Source organism: Chiloscyllium plagiosum, unplaced genomic scaffold (assembly GCF_037043375.1).
Source record: "Chiloscyllium plagiosum isolate Xiang-an unplaced genomic scaffold, Cpla_swu_hap1 HiC_scaffold_6, whole genome shotgun sequence".
NCBI classification, from domain to species: Eukaryota; Metazoa; Chordata; class Chondrichthyes; order Orectolobiformes; family Hemiscylliidae; genus Chiloscyllium; species Chiloscyllium plagiosum.
In genome coordinates, this window is record NW_028270144.1 from 49,979,778 (window position 1) to 50,003,944 (window position 24,167).

Below are 24,167 nucleotides of genomic sequence, written 5' to 3' on the forward strand. Positions count from 1 at the left end.
CTCAGTGGTCAGCACTGCCGCTGCACAGCGCTAGGGATCTGGGTTTGAGTCGAGCCTCGGGCTGTGTGGAGTTTGCACATTCTCCCCATGTCTGCACGGGTTTCCTCTGGGTGCTCCGTTTTCCTTCCACATTCCAAAGATGTGCAAGTTAGGTGAATTGGCCATGCTAAATTGCCCATACTGTTCAGGTATGTGTAGGCTAGGTACATTAGTCAGGGGTAAATGTAGATTAATGGGGTAGAGGAAAAGGTCTGTGTGGGTGTTGAAGAAAAACCCTTGAGACACAGCCCTTGAGAACTGATTAGTTTATTATATGGTGTATCATGGGGAATTCACCGTCCTAACTGTGGCTCGGTGATATCGGTCAAGAGGTTAAGGTCAAAACTAAATACTCTAACATATTCTATAAGTGGACCAAAGTGAATGTTATCACCATATGTTCTGCTCACACCAATCTGTTAACACTAAGCAGAGATGTCCTTAAGTAGCTGAGCAACTGTGAAATGGCAATAATTTGTAGAGGAACAGGTCTAATTGACAAGTCTAGCTCTGCTTGACTGACTATGCTGCATGCACTGGCCATCCACCAAAGTGGGAAAAACACTAACTCGACAGGCGAGAAGCCTCAGAGAGATAAGGCCTCATAGTAAGGGGTGCAAAGCTAACAGACATCTTGCTTTAAAAAATGGTTTCTCAGCCAGAACAGGAAAATGGCTTCCAGGCAAACTATGTCAAATTTTCCTCCACAGTGGGTTACACTTCGTTGGGTCAGTGTGAACTTGTTGGGCCCAAGGGCTTGTTTCCACACTGTAGGGATTCTATGAAATGATTCTATGAAAACTGCTGTAATCATAGTACCCTGAATTTGAACTCCACACAGTGTCCAACTGTGTGGGTTACAAATCCTGGTCACGAGAAATCTTGATCATGTTATTGGTCAGTAAAGAGCGGGGTAACTTTAAAAGTTATTTTTCAGACTGGCAATGGTAAACAGAGAAGGGAGTGAGTGAGTCACCATAGTATTACCAGAGGGCTACTCTCTCATTAGAGAGAGACACTGGTGGCAATTTAACATGAGGCCCACTATGCCTCAGGCGAGGGAGAGGTTGAGAAGGAGAGTCTTTCATGGTAACCTCAGCCAGTAATGGGAATTGAACCCACGCTGTTTGCATCACACTGCTTCAAAACCCAACTGTCCAGCCTTTGCTTTTTTGATATCCATATGTTTAAATGATTTAGATAGTAGAATTTACTGCTGGAACAGTTACATTGACCACACATAAGTCAATTATGCTTCTAAATATTTTGTATCAACTTAATTTGAAGAACTTTTAAAATGTAATTTTGGATCCTGAGATGTTTCCCCGAATATTTAACTGACTGTGAGTAGTTTTACTCTTTTATTCATTGCTGTTGGCAAGTATGTTTCTGGTATCATGTAACTTGTGTAAAATTTTGAGAGATTAGATGACCTTATCCTGTACAAAATATTGGTTTGGAATTATTTTTAAATATATAACCAAACTTAATTCCATATCACAATGGTAAATCCAAAGATTGAGATACATAAAGATGATTCCACAAATTACTGTTTGTAAGGTACAGTTCTTTTGATTTATTTGAGGCAATCCCAACTCACCAGTGATCCAAACACAAATGACCCTCTTCGTTATCCTGTCTGCCTGAATTTACAAGTGAGTGATAACTTTACAAAATGGCACATGTATATCATCTGTGAATTAGAGTGACAACTCTCAGTTCCAAGTAATGAGAAGGTAAATTTACATCGAGGACTTCATTTCACTCATTGGTTTTTATGATTCTCTATTTATAGGTAAATTCGAAAACAGGTTAAGTGGAAAATCAGACGTTTTGAGTAAAGTTTCACAGCCGTCTTGTTCCAAGACCTGTAAAAAAAAATCACCTTCTCCAAAGTTATCATCAACAACATTGAGGTATTTTCAAAGCTTTTTCTATAAAATAAATTTCAATAAAACACTACAAAGGGTTAGGAATTACTTCCATTGCATCAGGTTGAATTTAATAAGAAGTGTTATATACACTAGCAATTCTGGTTGAGATGGTGCTGGAACATGCTCCTCTCCCAGGGGAATTCAAGTCTAGAAGAAGCCCATTTGGCCTGTTATGGCTGTGTACTAGTTCTTTCAAGGAGCAAGACACCCACTGCCACTCCTTAGCTCATCACACATTACAGTTTTTTTTTCAATTAGCTGCAAATGTCTTTTTAAAAGTCACAGTGTCTGTTCTGCAATCCCCTTTCAATTTTTTTTTCATTATCTCATTCAATTAACTGCAAACATTCTACATTATTTTACAAAAGATATTCACCACACTCATCATCATGTCCTTCAAGAGGTTAGTCTCTAGCATATCAGCTGAAATAACTCCAAGCTGGGCCAAAAAAAATCTAGTAACTAAAATTATCCAAAATATCCATCTAGTAACAGTTAATTCTCCATAAATAATTTGTCAGAAAGAAAGCTGGCATTTTGAGTTTTCTGACAAAACAAAATGGAGCCACTCACTGATCTCCACACTTTTTAAAAACTTGCTGCCCCTTATCAAAGAGCAATGTTCAGAATGAAGCCACTGTATGTAATCTTTTTAAACTTGCAGCTTCCTCTCTTGACCTGTATTCAAAATGAACTTCTGACTAAAGATGGATGGAAAAATTCAGTCTTGTGTTTTGTGCTATTGTACTGAGCTCCCGCATTGTTGATGGAGATATTTTATCAGCTTCAACATTCTGTTTGGTGATGGACATCTGGGTGAAGTCCCTCACCCAGAGTACATTCTGTGCCTTTGTCACCCTCAGTGCTTCCTCTGAGTGGTGTTCAGCATGGAGGAATACTGATTCATCAGCCAAGGTGACGTAAATGTGGAAATCAGCTGGCAGCTACCTTGCCCATGTTTGACCCAATGCTATGAGATTTCCTGGGGTCTGGAGTTAATTGCCTCCTGACTTTGTATTATGCTGCCACGTCTGGAGTCTGTCTTGCCATTGGGAGAGCAAATACCCAGGAAGCATGATACATTATCTGTAAGGCATGATTCTGTGTATCTTGATTCTGTTGACCAATCTGTGGGATAGTTCTTCCAATTTTGGCCCGAGCCCACACATGTTGGTAAGGAGGAGGTTATAGGTTGAAAAGTTGTGCTTGTTGTTGTCACTTCCATTGCCTAGATCAATGCTAGGTGGTCTTTCTAATTCAATTCCTCTGTACAGAGAGTAGGTTAAGAGACAACCATTTTTTTTGGGTCTGAAGTCTCATGTAGGCCAGACCATCAAGGGTAACAGATTTTCTTCCCTAAAGGATGTTAATGAACCAGAGGGGATTTTACAGTGTTACATAGCCACCATTAGACTACTTCTAAAGCTAGATTTTATCAAATTCAAATTTCATCATCTGCCATGGTGGGATTTGAACCCATACTCCCAGAATGTTAGCCTGACGTTCTGAATTGCTAATCCAGTGACATTACCACTATGCCACTACCTACTCTAATGTAGATTATTTTGATTTATACATCTTTACTATCACTCTCTATGTTTTATTTTTCCCCCAACTATGGATGTCCTTCTCTTTTCCACTGGTATCCTTTCTGTCCTTCTTCAATCTTAACCTGTGATCATTGGCTATTTTATCATCTCCCCTGATATTCCTGGTCTTGGCCCAATCCTACTCCCATTCAGATCCCCATGACTAACTTTAGCTTTATAAAGCCTCTTACTCATTTTACCTACTCTTTCTCCCTTCCCAGTACACCAATTTACCCCATTGTGTTCCTCACTGCTTCCATTTTCCCTTATCCCCTTTTCCCCATCAGTTAGTGATTCCCTAACTGCATCCAAAAGTATCATCTCTCCATTTCTCAGGATCCTTTAAGTGCCTCTGACAATCTCCTCTTTTAAGTTCCATTCCTACTTTTCCTTTTTACTTATCCACCCTTTTTCTAAACTTTTTGGTTAAGATCTGGAGTGTTCCATCCAACAAAGAGGCAAGTCAATTACAATTAAAGACCAAATTTGAGATAATAAATCTACAGGTCTTTTACATTAACTAAATACAGCATCACTACAGGCATGACTTTGTTCAAACAATGTTCACAGAATATACTACATGCATTAAATATTAACAGAAGAAAGAATATTTAATAAAAATTGTGGATTCAGTCAATTCACAGTGGAATGGTTTCTGGTTGAATGGCCACATGTCTCTTGTTGAGTGAATGTTTCCTTATATTTTCAGTTTTCTTTTCTATACACAGAACCATTAAGAATCACCACTTATTGGCCCTTGCTAGTCTCTGCCTTGGTGCATGGATAGAGACATCCTGAACTCTGATTGCCTTGCCAATCCATCGATATCATATGATCATTCTCGGACCAGCTAGGTAGCGTGTGTCCAATTCCTAATTGGTTTCTTCAAAAATTATGTTCACCTTACTGATATCACTTCCTACAATCTCCTGATTTGTTCCTTTCAATGATAATTACATTATTTTATGGCAGTTTGCTACTTTACTAATTCCATTGATTCCTATCAAGATAATGTGGCACCAGCAGAGCATTTTGTGTGTCTAAGAGTGTAGTGTTACTTCGTAGTGATTTTATATCTTCCTGATGTCGTACTGATAATTTAACTGTTTTGAAAAATTCCAAAGACTATCAACATTTTTTTACTAAAAGAACTCTTTGCTAACATATGGCTTCATTGTAACTGTGATGCTAGAAACAAGTTAACTAAGGGGAACAGATTGCACCAGCAACAAAGAACAATGCAGTGCCTATATTTTTAAAAAGTACACAGAGATTGTCAGGGGGCTAAAATTAAGTTAAATATGTAAATTCAATCAATGTACATCAAAGGTAAAAATAACTGCAAAACTTAATACCAAAATTCTGTATATACTACATATATGTCATGTGCATGCTAAGTAAGAAGTAACTTAATTCTTAAAAGTTTCAAAGTGTCTTTGTGAACATATGTACAACTGTAAAAGTGTTTATTTTGACCACAATGTTTAATTTTAGCCTTGACCATAAAAACAACATTAACAAGATTGACCTGCACCATATGGCAGTTCTTCCTGACAAGGAGTTATAATTATTTATAATTGACCACACTTAAACTCAATATAATGTTCATATCTTGTTTACTGGCCAAATCAAAACAGCCAAAAACCTTATTAACAGACTTGTCTGGCCTGTTCAAGTTTGATGGCATCATCCAGGACAGCCAGTGTGGCTGTCGTGTTTAGGCAAGCTTGTTGATATGGTGAGGCTTCACCCCTTTGGCTATAAGCATTTAAGAATGACAAGCAGGCCACATGCGGTCTCAACCTTCTCAAAAGCTGGTAGAGCTGGTCACCACTTGTAGTCTAATTGTTTGCGCACAGAAGTAGCTTGGTTATGAAGGAGTTAAATAACTGAAGAAGTTTATACTCACCAGAATTTGGAGAAATAAGGCTACACCACCAGATACATTCCTCATGTTAATATTATATATATACTTGGGTTTGTGAGCACTCATTTCCCATTTGTGTCTGATGAGCTTGCATCCAAGAATGTAATTCCAGCAGCCTGGAATGTTAATGTATATTTATGACATGTCAATGAATGAAAAATAAGTTCCTGACCATCAAGATCCGGAAAGCCAAACTTCCTAAATTGTTCTGCAAACTTGACATCAAAATCTTAACCAATGTCACAAAACTGATTTTTTGTCTGCCACTCAATTAAATTGCCCTGCCTATACTTCTGAAAGCTCCCAGCAGTCCCAGGGCATTCTGTTCATGAAATAAGCAGATACATGGCACATGAAAATTAATGCAAAGGCAAGAATGAGATGGGAAGAACAAGGTGATGCAAAATAAATTAAGATAAATTCAAAACAGTGTGCGGGCACAGAGAAACCTGAAAATAAGTATGCACAAATCATTGAACGTGGCAAGGCAGTTTCAGGAAGTGATTAAAAAGGCATACAAGGTCCTGGGTTTATTTATAAATAGAAGCATTGAATGCAGAACTGAGAACTTACAAGCCAATGGTTGACCTCAATTGTAGCAGTCTTTCTCATTCTAGTACCACATTTTAGAAAACATTACAAAGGATACTGGAAAGATTTTATGGGAACAGTTACAGGGATGAAGAAAATATATGGATTGGAGAAGATTTAGTGTTGTCCTTTGAGAATCATAAAATCCCTACCGTGTGGAAGCAGGCCATTCGGCCCATCAAGTCCACTCTGAAACTCCAAATAGCATCCCACCTGTACACCCCGTCCCTGTACCCTGCCATTCCCATGGCCAATTCACCTACCTGCACATGCCTGGACATGATGGGCAATTTAACATAGCCAATCCACCTGACCAGCACACCTTCCGACTGTTGGAGGAAACTGGAGCACCTGGAGGAAACCCACACAGACACAGGGAGAAAGTGCAATCTCCACACATTTGCCCAAGGGTGGAATCAAACCCAGGTCCTGAGTGCTATGAAGATGCAGTGCTAACCACTGAGCCACTTTGACAAGCAGCTTTTATAAAATCTATTCAAAATTAGAAAAAATGAACTCTTTCAATTGCTGAAAGCATTACAAAATAAAGGACACAAATTTGAAGTGATTGACAAAAGTCAGGGAAAAAAAGTCACCTTGACTCTTCGAATAGTTATGATCTTGATTGTGCTGCCTGAAAGAATAATGATGGCAGATTGAGTATGGAGATCCAGCGTGGAAATGATAGGCTGCTTTCATCTGTAACTATTTGATCCCATGATTCTGAGGTGAATCATGCTCAGGTAATAGGGTCTAAACCCATATCATTCTCTAATGCCTTTCATTTGGTTCTAAAATTCACTCTAAAACATCTAGAATGTTAAAAATCACAGAAAACCAGTCCAACAGGTTTATTTTGAAGCACAAGCTTCTGGAACACTACTCCTTCATCAGGTAGCTGGTGGAGCAGGGTCATAAGACAGAATTTATAGCAAAAGATCATAGTACCATTCAACTGATGCCAAATATTGAACAAACCGCGATTGCTGTTAAGTCTTTCATCTTTTAAAATGGATTGCAGATTTCAGTTCATTAATATGTAAATCCCAGAACGTCTTTCAAGTCCCATTCCCGAGATAGCTTAAGAATTTATGAAAAAAGATGACATCTCAGCTCAGACAATGCATTACAGGTGTGAGATTAGAGTTTGTATATATTGCAATTTAGTGTCAGATTGGTTCTATTTCCAAAGTAGGAATTTATAAAATGTCACATGGAGTGACTGTCAGGAGATTGCGTGCTTTTTGAACAAAATATAATGTATCTGCAAATACAAATCTATAAATGCAGTTTCACCCCATAGACTTATATGTGTGCGTGTATGTGTGTAAGAGAAGGAGAGAGTGTGAGTGTGCGCATGCTTGATAGATGTGTGCACGTGAATCTGATGGAGCATATCTGTGAGAGGGTGTGCACATGGGTGTGAGTGTGGTCAGTAGGGGATGGGCAGGGTGGTTGTGTGTGTGCCTGAGAGAGCATGTCTATATGAGACAGGGTCTGCATGAGTGTGTGAGTACATAAGAGTGTGTGTCTATGAATGCTTGTGTGTGAATGTGAATGTATGTGTGAGAGTATATATTGTAGTGGGGTCACCTGGAGCATGTCACTACAGGTGACCTCATTACACTATACACTGTCTCAAACACAGACACACCCTTACATACTCACACACTCAGACAGACCCTCACTCAGACTCACACTGTCTGTTAGGCACACAAATGCATCCCCCACACTCATACCCATGCACATACACTCTCACAGGCATGCCCTCCATCACACTTGGACACACTCTATCATATATACACACACACTCTCTCTCTCTCTCTCTCTCTCTATGTAACTCTCTCCCTCATAAGTACGCTTAAACATGGGGTGAAATTACATTTGCAGAATTGTATTTGCAGATATTTTGTTCAAAAGGCACACAATCTGTATGGAGTTAATCCACGTGACATTTTATAAATTCCCACTTTGGAAATAGAACCACTCTGACACTAAATTGCAATACATACGGACTCTAACCTGACACCTGTCATTGTCTGAGCTGAGATGTCCTCTTTTATCATCAAACCTTAAGCTATCTCGGGAATGTGACTTGAAAGAAGTTCTGGGATTTAAATATTAATGAATCAAAATCTATAATCTATTCTAAAAGATGAAAGATTTAAAAGCAATCTAGATTTGTTCAATATATTGCATCAGTTGTATGATACTGTGATCTTTTGCTAGAAATTCTGTGTCCTATGATCCTGCTCCACTAGCTACCTGATGAAGGAGCGGTGCTTCCAAAAATTTTACTTCCAAATAAACCTGTTGGACTATAAGCTGGTGTTATGTGACTTTTAACTTTGTCCACTGCAGCCTAACACCGGCACCTCCACATCATCTAGAATGATGAACTTAACGCTCAAATTATTTTTCTCATTCTGTCTAATTTCCTTAGTCTCATTCTCTCTTTAAATTTTACAGAACTTTCAAATACTATTCCATCTTATCTTGAACCTGGAGGAATTTTACTGATTAATATAGTATGATTATTTCACATAGTAACATTGAACTTGGGAACAGGAGTGGCCATTTCACTCTTTTTCAAGTTAGCACATGGAAAACAATGGAACAACAAGGTGATCAGTGCTACAAACTTTAAAATCTATATTAATGATTTCAATGAGGGTTTGAGTATATTGTAGCTAAAATCATTGATGACACTGAGATAAGTAGGAACTTGAGCTGTCAAGAGGAGGTAGGGAACCAACAAAGGGATATACATCAAGAGACTATTTTGTACAATATCTCCACTCCGTCTGCAAACATGACACCAAGTATTTGTTTGCCTGTCATTTTAATTCTCTACCACGTTCCCATTCTTATCTAGAAATGATCTCCAATTTGTAGAGCTATAAAAGCTAACTCAAGCAAAAGCAAGGAGTAGGATTAGCATAATTTAAACATTATAGTATTGGCACATCTCATCACTGAAAAACATCCACAAAGACTGGGTTCCCATCACAAAGTCTTCACTTATTTGCATATGCATAATTCATAACACCAACCCAGCTAGCACAGAGCTGGTTCCTAAAGTGAGCGGACCTCCTGACACTACTGTTTATCTTTTTTTTAATTTTCCCCCCAACACTACTGCCTAACTGTGGTAGTGCTTATTTTTCCCCTGCACCCATATTGTGTGTACAGGTGTGAGGCACAGTGAAAGAACACCACTGTTTATTTATTTTTTTTTGCATTAACTCCACACTCCTGTTTTTTTTTTATTTTAACCCCCACACAACCACCTAAGTGCGGTAGTGCTCATTTTTTCCCCCAGCACCCATGGTGTGTGTGTGCAGGTGTGAGACACAGTGAAAGACACAAAGTGCACGAATCTTTACTCAAATTCCACCACCAGGAAGATAGGAAAACACCCGGGTGGCCAGTGACAAACATTGCCCTTCACATCAAAGGGCAGTGCTGTGTGATCAAAAACAGTGAAGGGGAGGGTAGGGACTAAATCAAAATAGAGTTGGAGGGAGAAATGATGCACTTCACTCCCTGCGGCGCCCACCTCTCCCTGAACAACTCCAGGGTGTTGGTCGACACCGCGTGCTCCTTCTCCAAGGACACCCGGGCTCTAACGTAACCGCGGAAGAGGGGCAGGCAGTCGGCCCTAACGACCCCCTCCACGGCCCGCTGCCTCGACCTGCTGATGGCCAGTTTGGCCAGGCCCAGGAGCAGACCCACGAGGAGGTCTTCAGGCCTGCCCTCCTTCCTCCGTACCGGGTGCCCAAAGATCAGGAGCGTGGGACTAAAGTGCAGCCAAAAACAGAGGAGAAGGTTTTTCAGAAAATCAAAAAGGGAGTGCAAACGCCCACACCCAATATATACATGGTCCACGGACTCCACAGCGCCACAGAACAAGCAGTTGGGCTGGAGGTCCGTGAACCACCGCAACCTGCGTTTGCAGGGGACTGCTGCGTGCAGCACCCTCCACCCCAGATCCCCGAGAGAAAGGGGGAGGACTCCCGCGTAGGGAGCCCTCCACTGGGGATCCCCACCACCCGGTGGCAAATGGGCACGCCAAGGTGTGTCCGGACGGTGGATGAGGGAGAAGAGGTGGACGGTGTGCAGCAGCAGTCTATACAGGGCCCTCCTTTTTACATCTTTGAAGGAGACAAAATTAAAATTTCGGAGGCAGCTCAGGTTATGGGGCGACTACTGTTTATATCTGTCAGCTGGAACACCCTGATTGGACCAAATTAACAAACCCACTGAGGGAACTCATATTCTATAAGATCCACCTGGCTGACATCATTCCAATCACTCTATCCTCACCCTCTCAGTTCTGGAGTAGGCCCATTCTTTTTCCTGTAGCTTCTCCTGGGGCATTTTTGCACCTGCTCCAGTTCTTCTGACTCTGCCTCAGATACTGGCAGCATGACATATCAGACTATAGCCCTGCCTCTTACCCCCAGAGCATCTCGGCCAAAGCTCATCTTTTTCGGCAATAGAGACATCAAGCCATTATATCTGAGGTGTCCATCTTGTCCTCAGAGGTTTATTCAATGTTAGGTGGATTAGATTAGATTAGATTACATTACAGTGTGGAAACAGGCCCTTCGGCCCAACAAGTCCACACCGACCCGCCGAAGCACAACCCACCCATACCCCTACATTTACCCCTTACCTAACACTACAGGCCAATTCACCTGACCTGCACATCTTTGGACTGTGGGAGGAAACCGGAGCACCCGGAGGAAACCCACGCAGACACGGAGAGAATGTGCAAACTCCACACAGTCAGTCGCCTGAGGCGGGAATTGAACCCAGGTCTCCGGCGCTGTGAGGCAGCAGTGCTAACCACTGTGCCACCGTGCCGCCCACTAGTGGGGCGAGCCCACCAGTTCTGAGAGCCTTGCTTGATGTTATGAGGGGCTGGGTATGTTATGCTGCCCCCCCTGTTTGAGAAGCTGCAACTTTCATGTGCTCCATGTGCTTGTTCAGAACCACCTCACTGAACCAGATTTTGTATGTCATGGGCCCTGACCTTGCATGAGGCATGCCTTTTACCCATGCAAGACCATTCCCATGGTTTCAACACCAAACTATGCCCTCTGAAGTAAAGTGCCTTTCTCACTTGAAGGAGTCTTGTGTCCAGCATTGGCATTCCCGATGCCATTTCATCCTACCCCAAGGTCAGGAAGGTCAGATCTAACCTGATGTGGAGTCTTCTCTCCATTAGCAAAGCTGCTGGAGCTGTCCCTGCAGTTGCGTGACTGGTGTTCTTACAATCAAACAGGAACCAGGACAGTTTGGTATTGAGTGAAACTGTAGGCTGTTACTTTAAACTTGCCTTCAAAGTTTGGACTGCTCCTGCTGTCAAATCATTGGATGGTGAATGGTTTGCAGCTGTCCTTACATGTCAAATGAGGAGAAAGTGAGGAGAAGGGCTGATGAAGGCCTGAAGAAGGGCTTATGCCCGAAACGTCGATTCTCCTGTTCCCTGGATGCTGCCTGACCTGCTGCGCTTTTCCAGCAACACATTTCCAGCTTACATGTCAAATGCCATTTGACTTAAGGAAATACTCAAATTCCCTATTGGTAAATGATGGCCCATTGTCTGCGACCAATACCTCCGGAAGTCCATGTATTAAAAAGATCTCCCACTGCGGCTATGTCAGCAATTAAACCTGACCACCAGACATAACTTCTTGATAACATCTTCATTTTGGACCCCCTGTATGACTGTGCTGGAGTTCAGCCAGTATCTGTTGGCAAACTTCACTCAGGACAATCACACTTGGTCCCCTTAATAATATGCCATCCTGTAAGTTGATCTGGTCTCACTGGGTCCAGAAAGGTTTAATTTCTGGTTGCGATGGCCTTTTTGTTTTCCTCATCACTACCAGCTGTTTTAGTTTTAACAGTACGGATCTTCTTGTGTCCGCAGTCTGATATTGTCAGCAGTGACTGAAAGAGTGTCCAGAATGTTTATAACCAGGATGAACATTTCTAGTGGTGGCACCACTGGTGGTGTATCTGCCAGTGGGAGGTAGCTCAAGACATCCACATTAGCCACTGAGCCTCTGACTTGTAGGTGTATGCACTCAGGATAACAGCCTACTGCTGAATTTGACCTGAAGCTATGGGTGACACAGTCCTGTTCTCCTTAAGTCGCTTTAGCAGCGGTTTGAGGTCTGTTACTATAACAAATATATGTCCATAAAGGTATTGGTGAAGCTTTCTCACACTAAAAATAACCATCAGACCTTCCCTCTTTGTCTGGGCATATTTTTGGTTGGCATCAGCCAAAGACTGGGAAGCGCATGCTCTTGGTATTCCTCTCACTGGGCCACCAGTGATCCAACACTACCCTGATACTCTACAGGGAGGTATCGCATGTCAGCACCACATCTCACTTGGATCATTGTGTGCCAACACATTCGACAATGATAGCTGCTTTATCATTTTCCCTGACAGCTACATGTTAGCTGTGAGACCATTTCAAAGACTAAAACATTTTTCAATAGCAAATGTAAAGGTGCCAGGATGGAGGCGAGGCAGCATATGAATTTTCCATAATAATTCACCAACTCAAGGAAAGATCTAAGTTCCAGTACAGGCGTGGCAACTGGGGCAACCTTCATTGCCCTCACTTTATCTTCCAACGCTGTAACCCAGTCTTGTCAACTCTATGTCAAGAGTGTAGTGCTGGAAAAGCACAACAGGTCAGGCAGTATCTGAGGAGCAGGAGAATTGATGTTTCAAGCATAAGCCCTTCCTGATGAAGGGCTTATGCCCAAAATCTTGATTCTACTGCTCCTCGAATGCTGCCTGACCTGCTGTGTTTTTCCAGCACTGCACTCTCGACTCTGAGCACCAGCATCCGCAGCCCTCACTTTCTCCTTGTCAACTCTATGGCCTAGCTAGGTCAATTGGGATGCCTGAGACACACATTTATCCCCCTAAGGCATATCCCCACCTTGGAGAAACTTCCAAGCTCTCTAAATGCTCTCTGTTGGTCTTCTCGGTTATTAGCATGTCATCCAGATAAATGATGACCCTGGGGTAGACCTTGTGAAATGTTCCCATTGTCTGCTGGAAAATGGCACAGGCTAATGATACCCTAAAAGGCAGTCTTGTTTTTTTGCCACAAACCATAATTGTAGCATACCTTTAGAAATCCTCATCTAATCACAATTGCATGTTCACATGGCTCCTGTCCAGCTTCGTGAGGGTAGTCTCCCCATTAGTTTTGTATATAAGTCCTCTATGTAAGGGATTGGATATTTATCCTTCAGCGAAAAGTGGTTCATTGTTTGAAATCCCCACAAAGGTGAACTGACCATTGGGCTTCATAATTGGTACAACCAATGCAGCCCATTCCACAAACTGTACTGGTTTGATGAATCCTTCACTTTCCAGCCTCCTGATATCAGCCTCTATTTTTGTACATGAGGCAAATGACACTTGATCGACGTTGCAGAATTTGGAATTGTTTCTTGGTCAACATATAAGGTGGCCTTGGCACATTTGATGGTCCATAGACCTTCCTAAAACAAACATTTGCTTAGGTACCATCAGTTCTGAGGAAAGGTCCTGAAAAGTTAACTCTGCTTCTATCCACAAATCCTGCCAGACCTGCTAAGCTTTTCCAGCAATTTCTGTTTTCGTGCAAGAGATGCTTATTTCATTTCAAAAATGAATATTTTGAGAGAATCTCTTCGGGGCTGTGTTTTTCTCTCATCATCAATGAGATAACTCCTCAAAAGCCAGCATCCTGCCACAAACTCACCCTTTATTTACACGTCCACAGTACATGGCACTGACCTAGCTCGCACAGACCTGGCTCCTCAAGTGAGCAGAATCCCTGACACTCCTGTTTATTTATGTCAGCCAGGACTTCATGATTGGACCAAGTTAACAACCCAATCAGGGAATTCATATTCTATGAGATTCATAGAATCCCTAAGTGTAGAAACAGGCCATTTGGCCCAACAAGTCCACACCCACCCTCTGAAGAATAACCCACCCAGATCCACTCCTCAACTCTATTACTCTACATTTACCCCTGACTAATGCATCTAACTTACACACTCCTGAACACTATGGACATTTAACATGGCCAATTCACCTAACCCGCACGTTTTGGATTATGGGAGGAAACTGGAGCACCCGAAGGAAACCCAGGCAGACACAGGGCAAATGTGCAAACTCCGCACAGACAGTCGCCCAAGACTAGAATTGAACCCAGAACCCTGGTGCTGTGAGACAGCAGTGCTAACCGCTGATCTATATCAATGGAGCTGAGATGGAGATGATCAAGAGCGTCAAGTTCCTATGAGTGACAATCACCAACAATCTGTCCTGAACCACCCACATCTTTGATGATGGTCAAGAAGGCACCACAATGTCTCTTCTTCCTCAGGAGGCTAAAGAAATTTGGCATGTCCATAAGGGCCCTTACCAATTTGTACACATGCACCATAGAAAGCATTCTATCTGGGTGCATCACAGTTTAGTACAGCAACCAGTCTGCCCAGGACTATAAGATTTAATTGGAAGCAAAACCCCTAACCAGGGACAAAGACTCAGAGGAGGCAGGCAGAATACAGGCACATGGCAGTTTTTATAAGCACACACTGGATCGTGCCGGGAAAGGGCCAAAGGCAATCCCGAATCTGGCCTTGACATGAGGATGCAACTATCTGCTAAATCTTTGGCTACGATCAGAAGAGAGGTTGATGAGGCTCTGATTTTCCCAGTAGGTTACAGTATTTTTATATATTCTATGATACGATAATCACATACAATGTGGTCACTGTGCCTTTCCCCTTATTCTTTACATCCAATCTTGTGAATCACTTAATCAATGATGGACACTTCTATGGACAGTCTCAGGTTCCCCATGATCTCTTTATGTTGTAGTCACCAGGTCTTGGAATCTTTCAATGCATCCTATTAATTCGCATTCCAAAGTTACTGGCTGCACTCCTTTGACATGTCCCAGACTTGCATATCTCTCAGGACTGCTTGAATTATGTTATTCATTGCATTCATTTGCTATCAAATTCTGTTTCTCATCTTATATTTCCCACTGTCCTAATTATAAAAAATATAAAAGGCAGTTAGTTCTTACTGCTATGAGATTCATAATATTAATTCTGTTATAAATTTAGTTATATGTAAACTTCAAAATCTACGCCTACTGTTAACATTCTTTAGCTAATTAATGATGAACAATTTGTATCTTACACTGTGCACTAGATAATCCTTAATGATAAGGGGAAGGCTATCTGAGACTAGTTAACTTTCACATCAATATTTGATCTTTTCGTCTAATGCTTTTAGTGATCTTTGTATTTTTGATCTATATGTAGATTTACAATTATGTTAAAAGCTATCTCTGTGATTATCTGAAGAAACTTTAATTAGAACCTATTTCCTCATGCTGTGATAATTTTGAAGAAATAATTAATTACTGTAAATCTGTTGTTTTCACAACTGTACAATGACCTAAACTGCCTACACACTGTCTTCTGAGATGAGATTTACGTCCCTTGTTGTGACTAACACTTTTCACCTAATTGGACAACATCCTTTCATTAATGAAACTCGAGTCAAATCATTGTCATAGTTTATTGAACTTGTTTGATGCTCTAGATTTTTATGAACTATAATCCCAAAGGTTCATCTGTGTTTGCTCATGTGAGAGCTTACTTTTCCTTTCAATGTTTGTTACAAATTTTCCGTCCTTGGATGTTTCTTATTAAACTATCTCTGACAAACGTTTTGCATCTGTTGTTTGTGCAGGACTCTCTTTCACCTTGGAATAACCCCTGTTCAAAGGTGCCATTTTGTCAACTCATGATCTCACTTAAATACTCCATCGGGCTTTTAATTCCATTTAATTATTTGTCAGCTATTTTATGTCTCTCAGTTATGGGCAGTCCTAACGGGATCCACCTGGTTGATATCATTCTATTTATTATAATTACAGTGGTTAGCACGGCTGCTTCACAGCGCCAGAGACCCGGGTTCAATTCCCGCCTCAGGCGACTGACTGTGTGGAGTTTGCATGTTCTCCCCGTGTCTGCGTGGGTTTCCTCCGGGTGCTCCGGTTTCCTCCCACAGTCCAAAGATGTGCAGGTCAGGTGAATTGGCCATGCTAAATTGTCCGTAGTGTTAGGTAAGGGATAAATGTAGGAGTATGGGTGGGTTGCGCTTCGGCGGGGCGGTGTGCACTTGTTGGGCCGAAGGGATTGTTTCCACACTGTAAGTAATCTAATCTAATCTAATCTAATCTAATCTAATCTAATCTAATCTAATCTACTTGTGTTTTTTCCTTAAGCTGTTCTTTAACAATGCAAACATGTTTCATTAAGACTATGCCCCAACTTTATAACTTAAGTTTCCTAAGTTATCTCATGAAACTGTCTACTGTTGCCTTAATAATTAAAGTTTCAAATCAGCAAATAAATACGGGATGTGGGATTTGGTTTTTAAATTGTACCGTAAAACCAATGTTAATAGGATCTATTCATGAGTGTCCTTGCACACCAGTCGCTGAAAGTAAGCATGCAGATACAGTAGGCAACGAAGAAGGCAAATCATATATTGGCCTTTTAAGTGAGAGGTTTTGAGTGCAGGAGCAAAGATGTCTTGTTGTAGTTGTACAGACCTTGGTGAGATCACACCTAGAGTACTGTGTGCAGTTTTGGTTTGCTTATCTGAAGAAGGATGTTCTGACTAAGGGGAAATGTAACAAAGGTTTACCAGATTGATTCCTGGGATGATAGGTCTGGTGAATAAAGAGAGACTGGATCAGTTAGGATACATTCACTGGAGTTTAGAAGAATGAGGGGGTGAATCTCACAGAAACCTATAAAATTCTAACAGGACTAGGCAAGGTCAATGCAGGAAAAATGTTCCCACAGTTCAAAACCAGGATTTGAGGTAGGCAATTTAGGACTGAGATGAGGAGGCATTTAGAAAGGCCCTTTGGCCTATTGCATCTGTGCCAGTCAAAAACAACCAGCTAAGTACTAATTCCATTTTTCCAGCCCTTAGCCTATAGCCTTATATGTCTTGGCATCGCACATGCTCATCTAAATACTTCTTAAATGTTATGAGGATTTCTGCCTCTGCCACCCTTACAGGCAAAGAGGTTTCCAGACTCCCACCACACTATAGGTGAAAAAGGTTTTCCTGAAATCTCAAAACCTTCTGCCCCTTACCTGAAGTTCATGTCACCTGATTGTTGATCCCTCTGCAAGTGAAAAGTGTTTCTTCCTGTGTCCCATCTCTATGCCACTCATAATTTTATACATTTCAATCATGTTCTCTCTGAATCTTCTCTGCTCGAAGGAAAACAACCCCACCTGCCCAACCTCTCTTCATAACTGAAACTCACCAGGCCACGTAACTTTCTGGTAAATCTCCTGTGCACCCTCACCACTGCCACCATATCCCCCCTGTAATTCGATTCCAGAACTGTGCACAATATTGTAGCTGTGGCCAAGCCAATCTTTATCCAGTTCTAGCATAATCTCCCTCTACTCTTAAACCTTCTGCCTCGACTAATAAAGGTAAGTATCCCATAAGCCTTCACCTTTATTCACTAATTTCATAGAATCCCTACAGTGTGGAAATGGGCCATTTGACCCAACAAGTCCGCACTGACCCTTTGACAAGTATCCCACCCAGACCCATTCCCGTACCCTATTACTCTCAATTTTCCCATGACTAATGCATCTAACATGCACATCCTTGGAATATGGGAAGAAACCAGAGCACCCGAAGGAAAGCCATGCAGACATGGGGAAAATGTGCAAAATTCACACAGACAATCATCCAAGGGTGGAATTGAACTTGTGAGGTAGCAGTGATAACCACACTGAGCCACCATACCACCCTCACTGAGCCACTTGATACTTTATACTTGATACTTTAAGGCACCAGTATACATGCACACCAAGGTTCCTCTGATCTTCGGAACATTTGGAGGCACAGAGTCATGCAGCAGGAGAAAACAGACCCTTCGGTTCAAACTAATCCAAACAGACCAGCTATCCCAAACTGAATTAGTCCCGTTTGCCTGTATTTGGCCCCCACATCACTCTAAACCTTTCCTATTCATCTACCTGTCCAAATGAATTGTACCCACCTCTAGCACTTCCTCTGGCATTTCATTCCATATATGCACTGCCTTCTGTGTAAAAGCATTGCCCTGCAAGTCCCTTTTAAATCTTTCCCCTCTCAACTTAAACCTTTGCTCCTTAGTTTTGGACTCCCCTGCTCTAGGTAAAAGACCTTTGGTATTCACCTCATCTATATCCCTCATGATTCTACAAACCTTTATTATGTCACCCTCCTACACTCCAGAGAAAAATGTCCAGCCTAACCAGCCTCTCCTTATAGCGCAAACCCTTCAGTCCAGGCAACATCCTTGTAAATTTTTCTGTTCCTTTTCTAGTTTAACAACTTCCTTCCTATCACAGGGTGACCAGAATTGTGTGCAGTACTAAAAGTGGCCTCATAATGTCTTGTATGACCACAACATGTTGTTTCAATTCTTATACTCTGTGCTCTGACCAATGAGGCAAGCATGCCAAATGCCTTCTTCACCACCCTGTCTACCTGTGATGCCACTTTCAAGGAACTATGAATCTGCAACCTTGGGTTCCTCTGTTTAACCACACTACCCAGGACCTTACCATTAACTATATAAATCCTACCCTGGTTTGCCTTAGCAAAATGTAACACCTCACATTTATCTAAATTAAACTCCATCTGCTGCACCTTGGTCCCTTGACTCATCTGATAAAGATCTCATTGTACTCTTAGACAACCATCTTGATAGTCCACTCTATCACCATTTTTGGTGTCATCAGCAAACTTACCATGCCTCATATATTTTCATCCAAATAATTGATATAAATGATGACTAATAGTGAAGCACAACCAATCCTTGAGGAATGCTGGTGGTCACATACCTCCAGTTTGAGTAACAACCCTCTACCACCACCCTCTGTCTTCTAACTTCAAGCCAATTTTGTATCCAATTAGCTATGTCTCCCTGGTTCCCATGTGATCTAACCTTACTAGCTAGTCAACCGTGCAGAACCTTGTCAAAGGTCTTGCTAAAGTCCGTGTTGACAATGTCTTCTGTTCTGCCTTCATCCATCTTCTTGGTAACCCCTTAAAAAATCTCAACCAAATTTAGGAGACATGATTTCCTATGCACAAACCCATGCTGACTATCCCTAATCAGTCCTCACTTTTCTAACTGCATGTAAATCCTATCACTTAGAATCCCCTCCAACAACTTACCCACCACTAATGTTAGGCTCCCTAGTGGATAGTTTTCTGGATTTTCCTTGCAGCCTTTCTTAAAAATTGCGCAGCATTAGCCACCCTCCAGTCTTCCTGCATCATGGCTATCAATGATACAAATATCTTTGCAAGGAGCTTGGCAATCTCTTCCTTTGCTGCCCACAATGTTTTTGGATCCGAGGGATTTATCTACCATAATGCATTTTATGACCTCCAATACCTCCTCTCCTGTATTGTGGACGTTTTTCAAGACATTGTTATTTATTTCCCCAATTTCCATAGCTTCCATGTTTTTCTCCAGAATAAATAGAGGAAAAATATTTGATTAGCATCTCATGATCTCCTGTGCTTATTTGTCCTGCATACGTGCATCACCTCACTAGGTTGGATTCAATTCCACTGGCTACTGATCAGCCCATCTGACTAACCGTTTACATTGTCTTTCAACCTTAGATTATACTCCCCACTATTTACCACCCCACCAATTTTTGTAACATTGGCAATTTACAGATAAAACTCCTACATTCAAGTCTAAATCATTTATATAAACCACGAATAGCAAGAGCCCAGCACTGACCCCTGTGGGCCCTAACTGGTCACCGACTTCCAGTCAAGAAAAGACCCCTCAACCATCATCCTCTGCCTCCTTCCATTCAACCAATTCTGGACCTAGTTTGCCAAATTTCCTTGGATCCATAAGCTCTTATCTTTGCTGTCAATCTCACCTGTGAGACCTATCAAAAGCAATGCTGGAGTCCAAGTAGCCAACAGAATGCAATTGGCACTGGGAATTGAGCTAAGTGGGGAGTCTAGGCATGTGATGAAGGGAGGCATTGCTGTGTGTTGTCCAGTCATCTTTGCAAGGGTTGCTTTCTTGTCAAGGTGTTGCTGTTGGTTTGATCCTAAGAGCAGTCCAAGCTGAATGCCAGGCTTTGTTGATGGGAGGGGAGTAGCAATAAAGTAAGGGTAAAGTTAAATCTTCTTTTTTCCCCTAAGTCAGCTAGTTATTAAAGAGGCAGAGGTGGCAGTCAATGGTGTGGTATGGTCCTCCTGTCCTATGTGAGAGATCAGGAAGAATTCAAATGTCCCTGGCAACTAGGAAGTGTGACTGGCTACAGCTCCTCTCACACTACAGGGATTGGTTGGAGCAACAATCAGAAGAACTGAGGAGCATACAGGAAGCAGAGCACATGATAACTTCAGGGAGGTGGTCACACCACAAGTACAGTCAGGTAGATGGGTCTTCACCAGGAGAGATAGGAAGGTAGTAAAGGAGTCTCCTGTGGCTATTCCCCCTCTCAAACAAGTATTCCATTTTGGATACTACTTGGGGGGAATTAGCCTCTGAGGAGAAATTAGCAGCAAGGTAAATCTGGGTATGGCAAAGTCCAAGTGGGCAATTGTGATAGTACATTCTCTAGTCAAGGGCATTTCTGTGGCCATTAGTGAAACTCCAGGATGTTGTTTTCCTTCCTGGTGCCAGGGTCAAGGATGTCTCAGAGCAGTTGCAGCAAATTCACAAAAGGGAACATAAGCAGCCAAATGTCGACATACATGTTGGTACCAATGACGTAGTAGAAAAAGGGATGAGCCACCAGAGGAAATAGTTCAACATGATGTGAGTACAATTATAAAATTTATGAGACATTTCGACAGGCATAAGGAATGGAAAGGTTTAGAGGGATATAAGCCAAATGCAGGCAAATGGGGCTAGTTCAGTTTGCAATACCTGGTCAGCATGGGCGAGTTGGGCCAAAGGGTCTGTTTCCATGCTATATAACTGCAGGATTCTGCATGAAAAATATTGCCCCTATCTGCATACCTGATTACCTCTTTGAAAAATTCAGTCAAGTTGGTCAGACATGACCTTTTAACAAAACCATGCTGACTATTGATTAATCCCTAACTCACCAAGTGCAAATTAATTGTGTCCCTCAGAGTTGGTTCCCTACCACTGTGTTCAGAATGTAGTTTTTCTTGCTCACTTCTTGAATAATGGTACCACACTGGCTGCCTTCAGTCCTTCAGCATCCTGTCTGTGGTGACAGAAGAATTGAACCTTTTTCAAGTGCCTGTACTATATCTTCCTTTGCCTCATTCAACAACCTGGTATACATTTCATCCAGCCTGGATATTTATCAATCTGTAAGCCTACCAGACAAGCAGAACTTCCTCTTTGTCTATGCTAATTTTTTCAACAATGTCCCTGATTTCTATTTCTGTATTGCCCCTCTTATTGTTGAACACCGACCCAACATATTCATTTGAACCCCAGTTACATCTTCTGACTGCTATGGTCCTTAATGGGCCAGATCTTTCCTTCCTTTTACATTTAATGTACTTGTAAGCTATTTAGGATTTTCCCTTATTTTACTGCCAGTATTCTTCCATATCCCCTTTTAGTTCTCCTCATCTCCTTTCTAAGTTCCCTCTTACACATTATATAACCCTCTAGGGCTTCTACTGTTTTGAGATCTCGTATTTGCCATAATCCTATATCCAAATATTTTTCAATATCCAGTGTTCACTTTGATGGTTCCATCCTTTCTCTTTATTGGGACATGTTGGCATTGTACTTACTATATTTCTTCCTAAATGTATCCCATTGTTTTTAGACAGATTTGCCTGAAAGTATCTGGGCCCAAATCCACCCTAGCCAAATCATGTCTGACTTTATTAAAATCACACTTACCTCAGTTGAAAACTTTGATTTCAGACCCATCCTTCTCCTGTTCCATTATAGTCTTGAATCTAACAGTCATGAGTTAAGATCACTGTCTGCAAAATCCCCCACTGATACTCCAATCACTTGTCCAGCTTCATTCATCTAAAATTAAGTCTTGGACAACCCCCTCTCTTGAAAGCTGACCTAAATGCATTTTCCAAATTCCATTCCCTCCAATAACTACCTCAGTTAATGCTAACGAAGTTGAAATACCCTACAATCACTTAACTGTTACCTTTACACTTCCCTGAAATTTGCCTACATATCTGCTTTTCTATTTCTCTCAGATTGTTAGACACAACTGCCTGATCCTTTACCTGTTCAAGTTTTTCCTTCATCAACAGGGTGTCAGCTAACTGAACCTCAACTCCTTCGTCTTTCTGTTTGGTTTTTCCTTCTTGCTTTTACTTATAACCGTGGGATATTAGTACCACACACTGAAAAACGTCCAGGGTCTTTTCTTTAACTCTTCATTTTCCTTGTTTTCCTTCTGCTTCTTCACTACAAGGGACGTCACTCTCACTTTTGAACTTGCTAGGTCATTTCCAAGAACAAACTGTATTCCTGGAACAAACACTGTTTCAGTCACACCCACTGTCACTTCCCCAGTCTGAATTGAACTTTTCAATCTGATTTTATGCAGGTGAACACTAAATCTCACTCCATTTATCCCACAGATTATCACTCTCTTAGGTAACATTTCAGAAGAAGTGCAAATACTTTTGTCTCTTACTGTTAGTGACTGACTAGCTCCCATATGTCTCAATATTTTCACTTCTCTCCCGTTCTTCCTGTGTAAACCTTACCCACAGTGGTGAAGTCTTTGTAAAGATCAGGTGCTATCTTGTTATGACTTGTCGATGACTAGGCTGCGCACTGTCCTACAGTTCCTCGACTTCTTTTGGGATTTCTTTCACTATCTTAAATAATCCCACTAGTGTAGCCTCTTTTACCACATCCCCTCTCCCTGTGACTTTCTTCAACCACCAGCACTGTGACATTAAGGTGTCCCACCATATTACGGTGAAAACACCTGAGGCCTTTCACCTCCTTTTCACCCTCTTTGGTTTCTTTTCTCACGTGTAATAAACTGTTCCCAGTTTTTGTTTATCATTGAAGGATCATCCTTTTCTTCCCAATTTCTATCCCTCATGGAATGAAATTGCTGTCGGAAGCTAAATTTCGATTTATGCACTAATGCATATGCCTCTGCCATCTCTGCAGCTCTTCTCACTGTTGGAACTCTCTGTTCCTTAATATGAGTTCTTATCATTTCTGAAAGTGACTTCTTAAACTCCTGCAGCAGAATAATCTCCCTAAGATCCTCATATGTCTTATCTACCTTTAATGCCGTCACCCATCTATCGAAGTTGCTGAGTTAATTCTTTCATAAGTCTTACCTGGTTCCTTCTTTATGTTTCTGAACCGTTGTCTATATGCTTCTTGTACCAATTAATAGGCACTCAAAATAGCCTGTTTAACATCTTCATAATCTCTTGAACTTCATCTGACAGTGCTGCAAACACCTCACTAACCCTGCCCCCAAATTTGGTCTACATTATCATTACCCACAGAGTCTCTAGCCAGTCCATTTGCCTAGCCAGTTTCTCAAAGGAAATGAAAAATACTTGTACACCTTTTTCATCGAACTTTGTAATGTTCGGACATATTTGTATGTATCCCTACTAGGCTGTTGGCTGTGATGAGCTTGCTCATCAACAATTCTATCCTGTAATTTTATTTCAGTCATTTGAAGTTGTTTTGCCTCAAGTTACAACTTCATCTTTTCCAACTTGAACATTCTTTCCCTTTCCTCCTCATCTGCTTTTAACCATGATTCAAACTCTCTCACTTCCATTCTATAACTCCATTTGTCTCATTTGCAATCTTATTTTTTCTAACTCCATTGCACTTGACTGTTTCTCTGATATACCTCAATGCTTTACCAACTTCATTACAATGTCAGCTTTCCTCTCATCCCAACTCTAATCTCTTTACTAATTCTAAAAATGTTCCTTTTTCTGTTTTTCTAAACC

At 41.4% G+C, this 24,167-nt stretch overlaps 1 protein-coding gene across 1 annotated transcript in view; it reads left to right on the forward strand.

The window, feature by feature from the left end:
• The window catches only part of LOC148149760 (uncharacterized), a 73,095-nt gene that overhangs the window by 16,017 nt on the left and 32,911 nt on the right, over positions 1–24,167 (forward strand). The window contains exon 3 of the mRNA XM_087988541.1: positions 1,835–1,955. Coding sequence (XP_087844667.1) covers positions 1,835–1,955 — 121 coding nt within the window. The remainder of the gene's footprint in view (positions 1–1,834; positions 1,956–24,167) is intronic.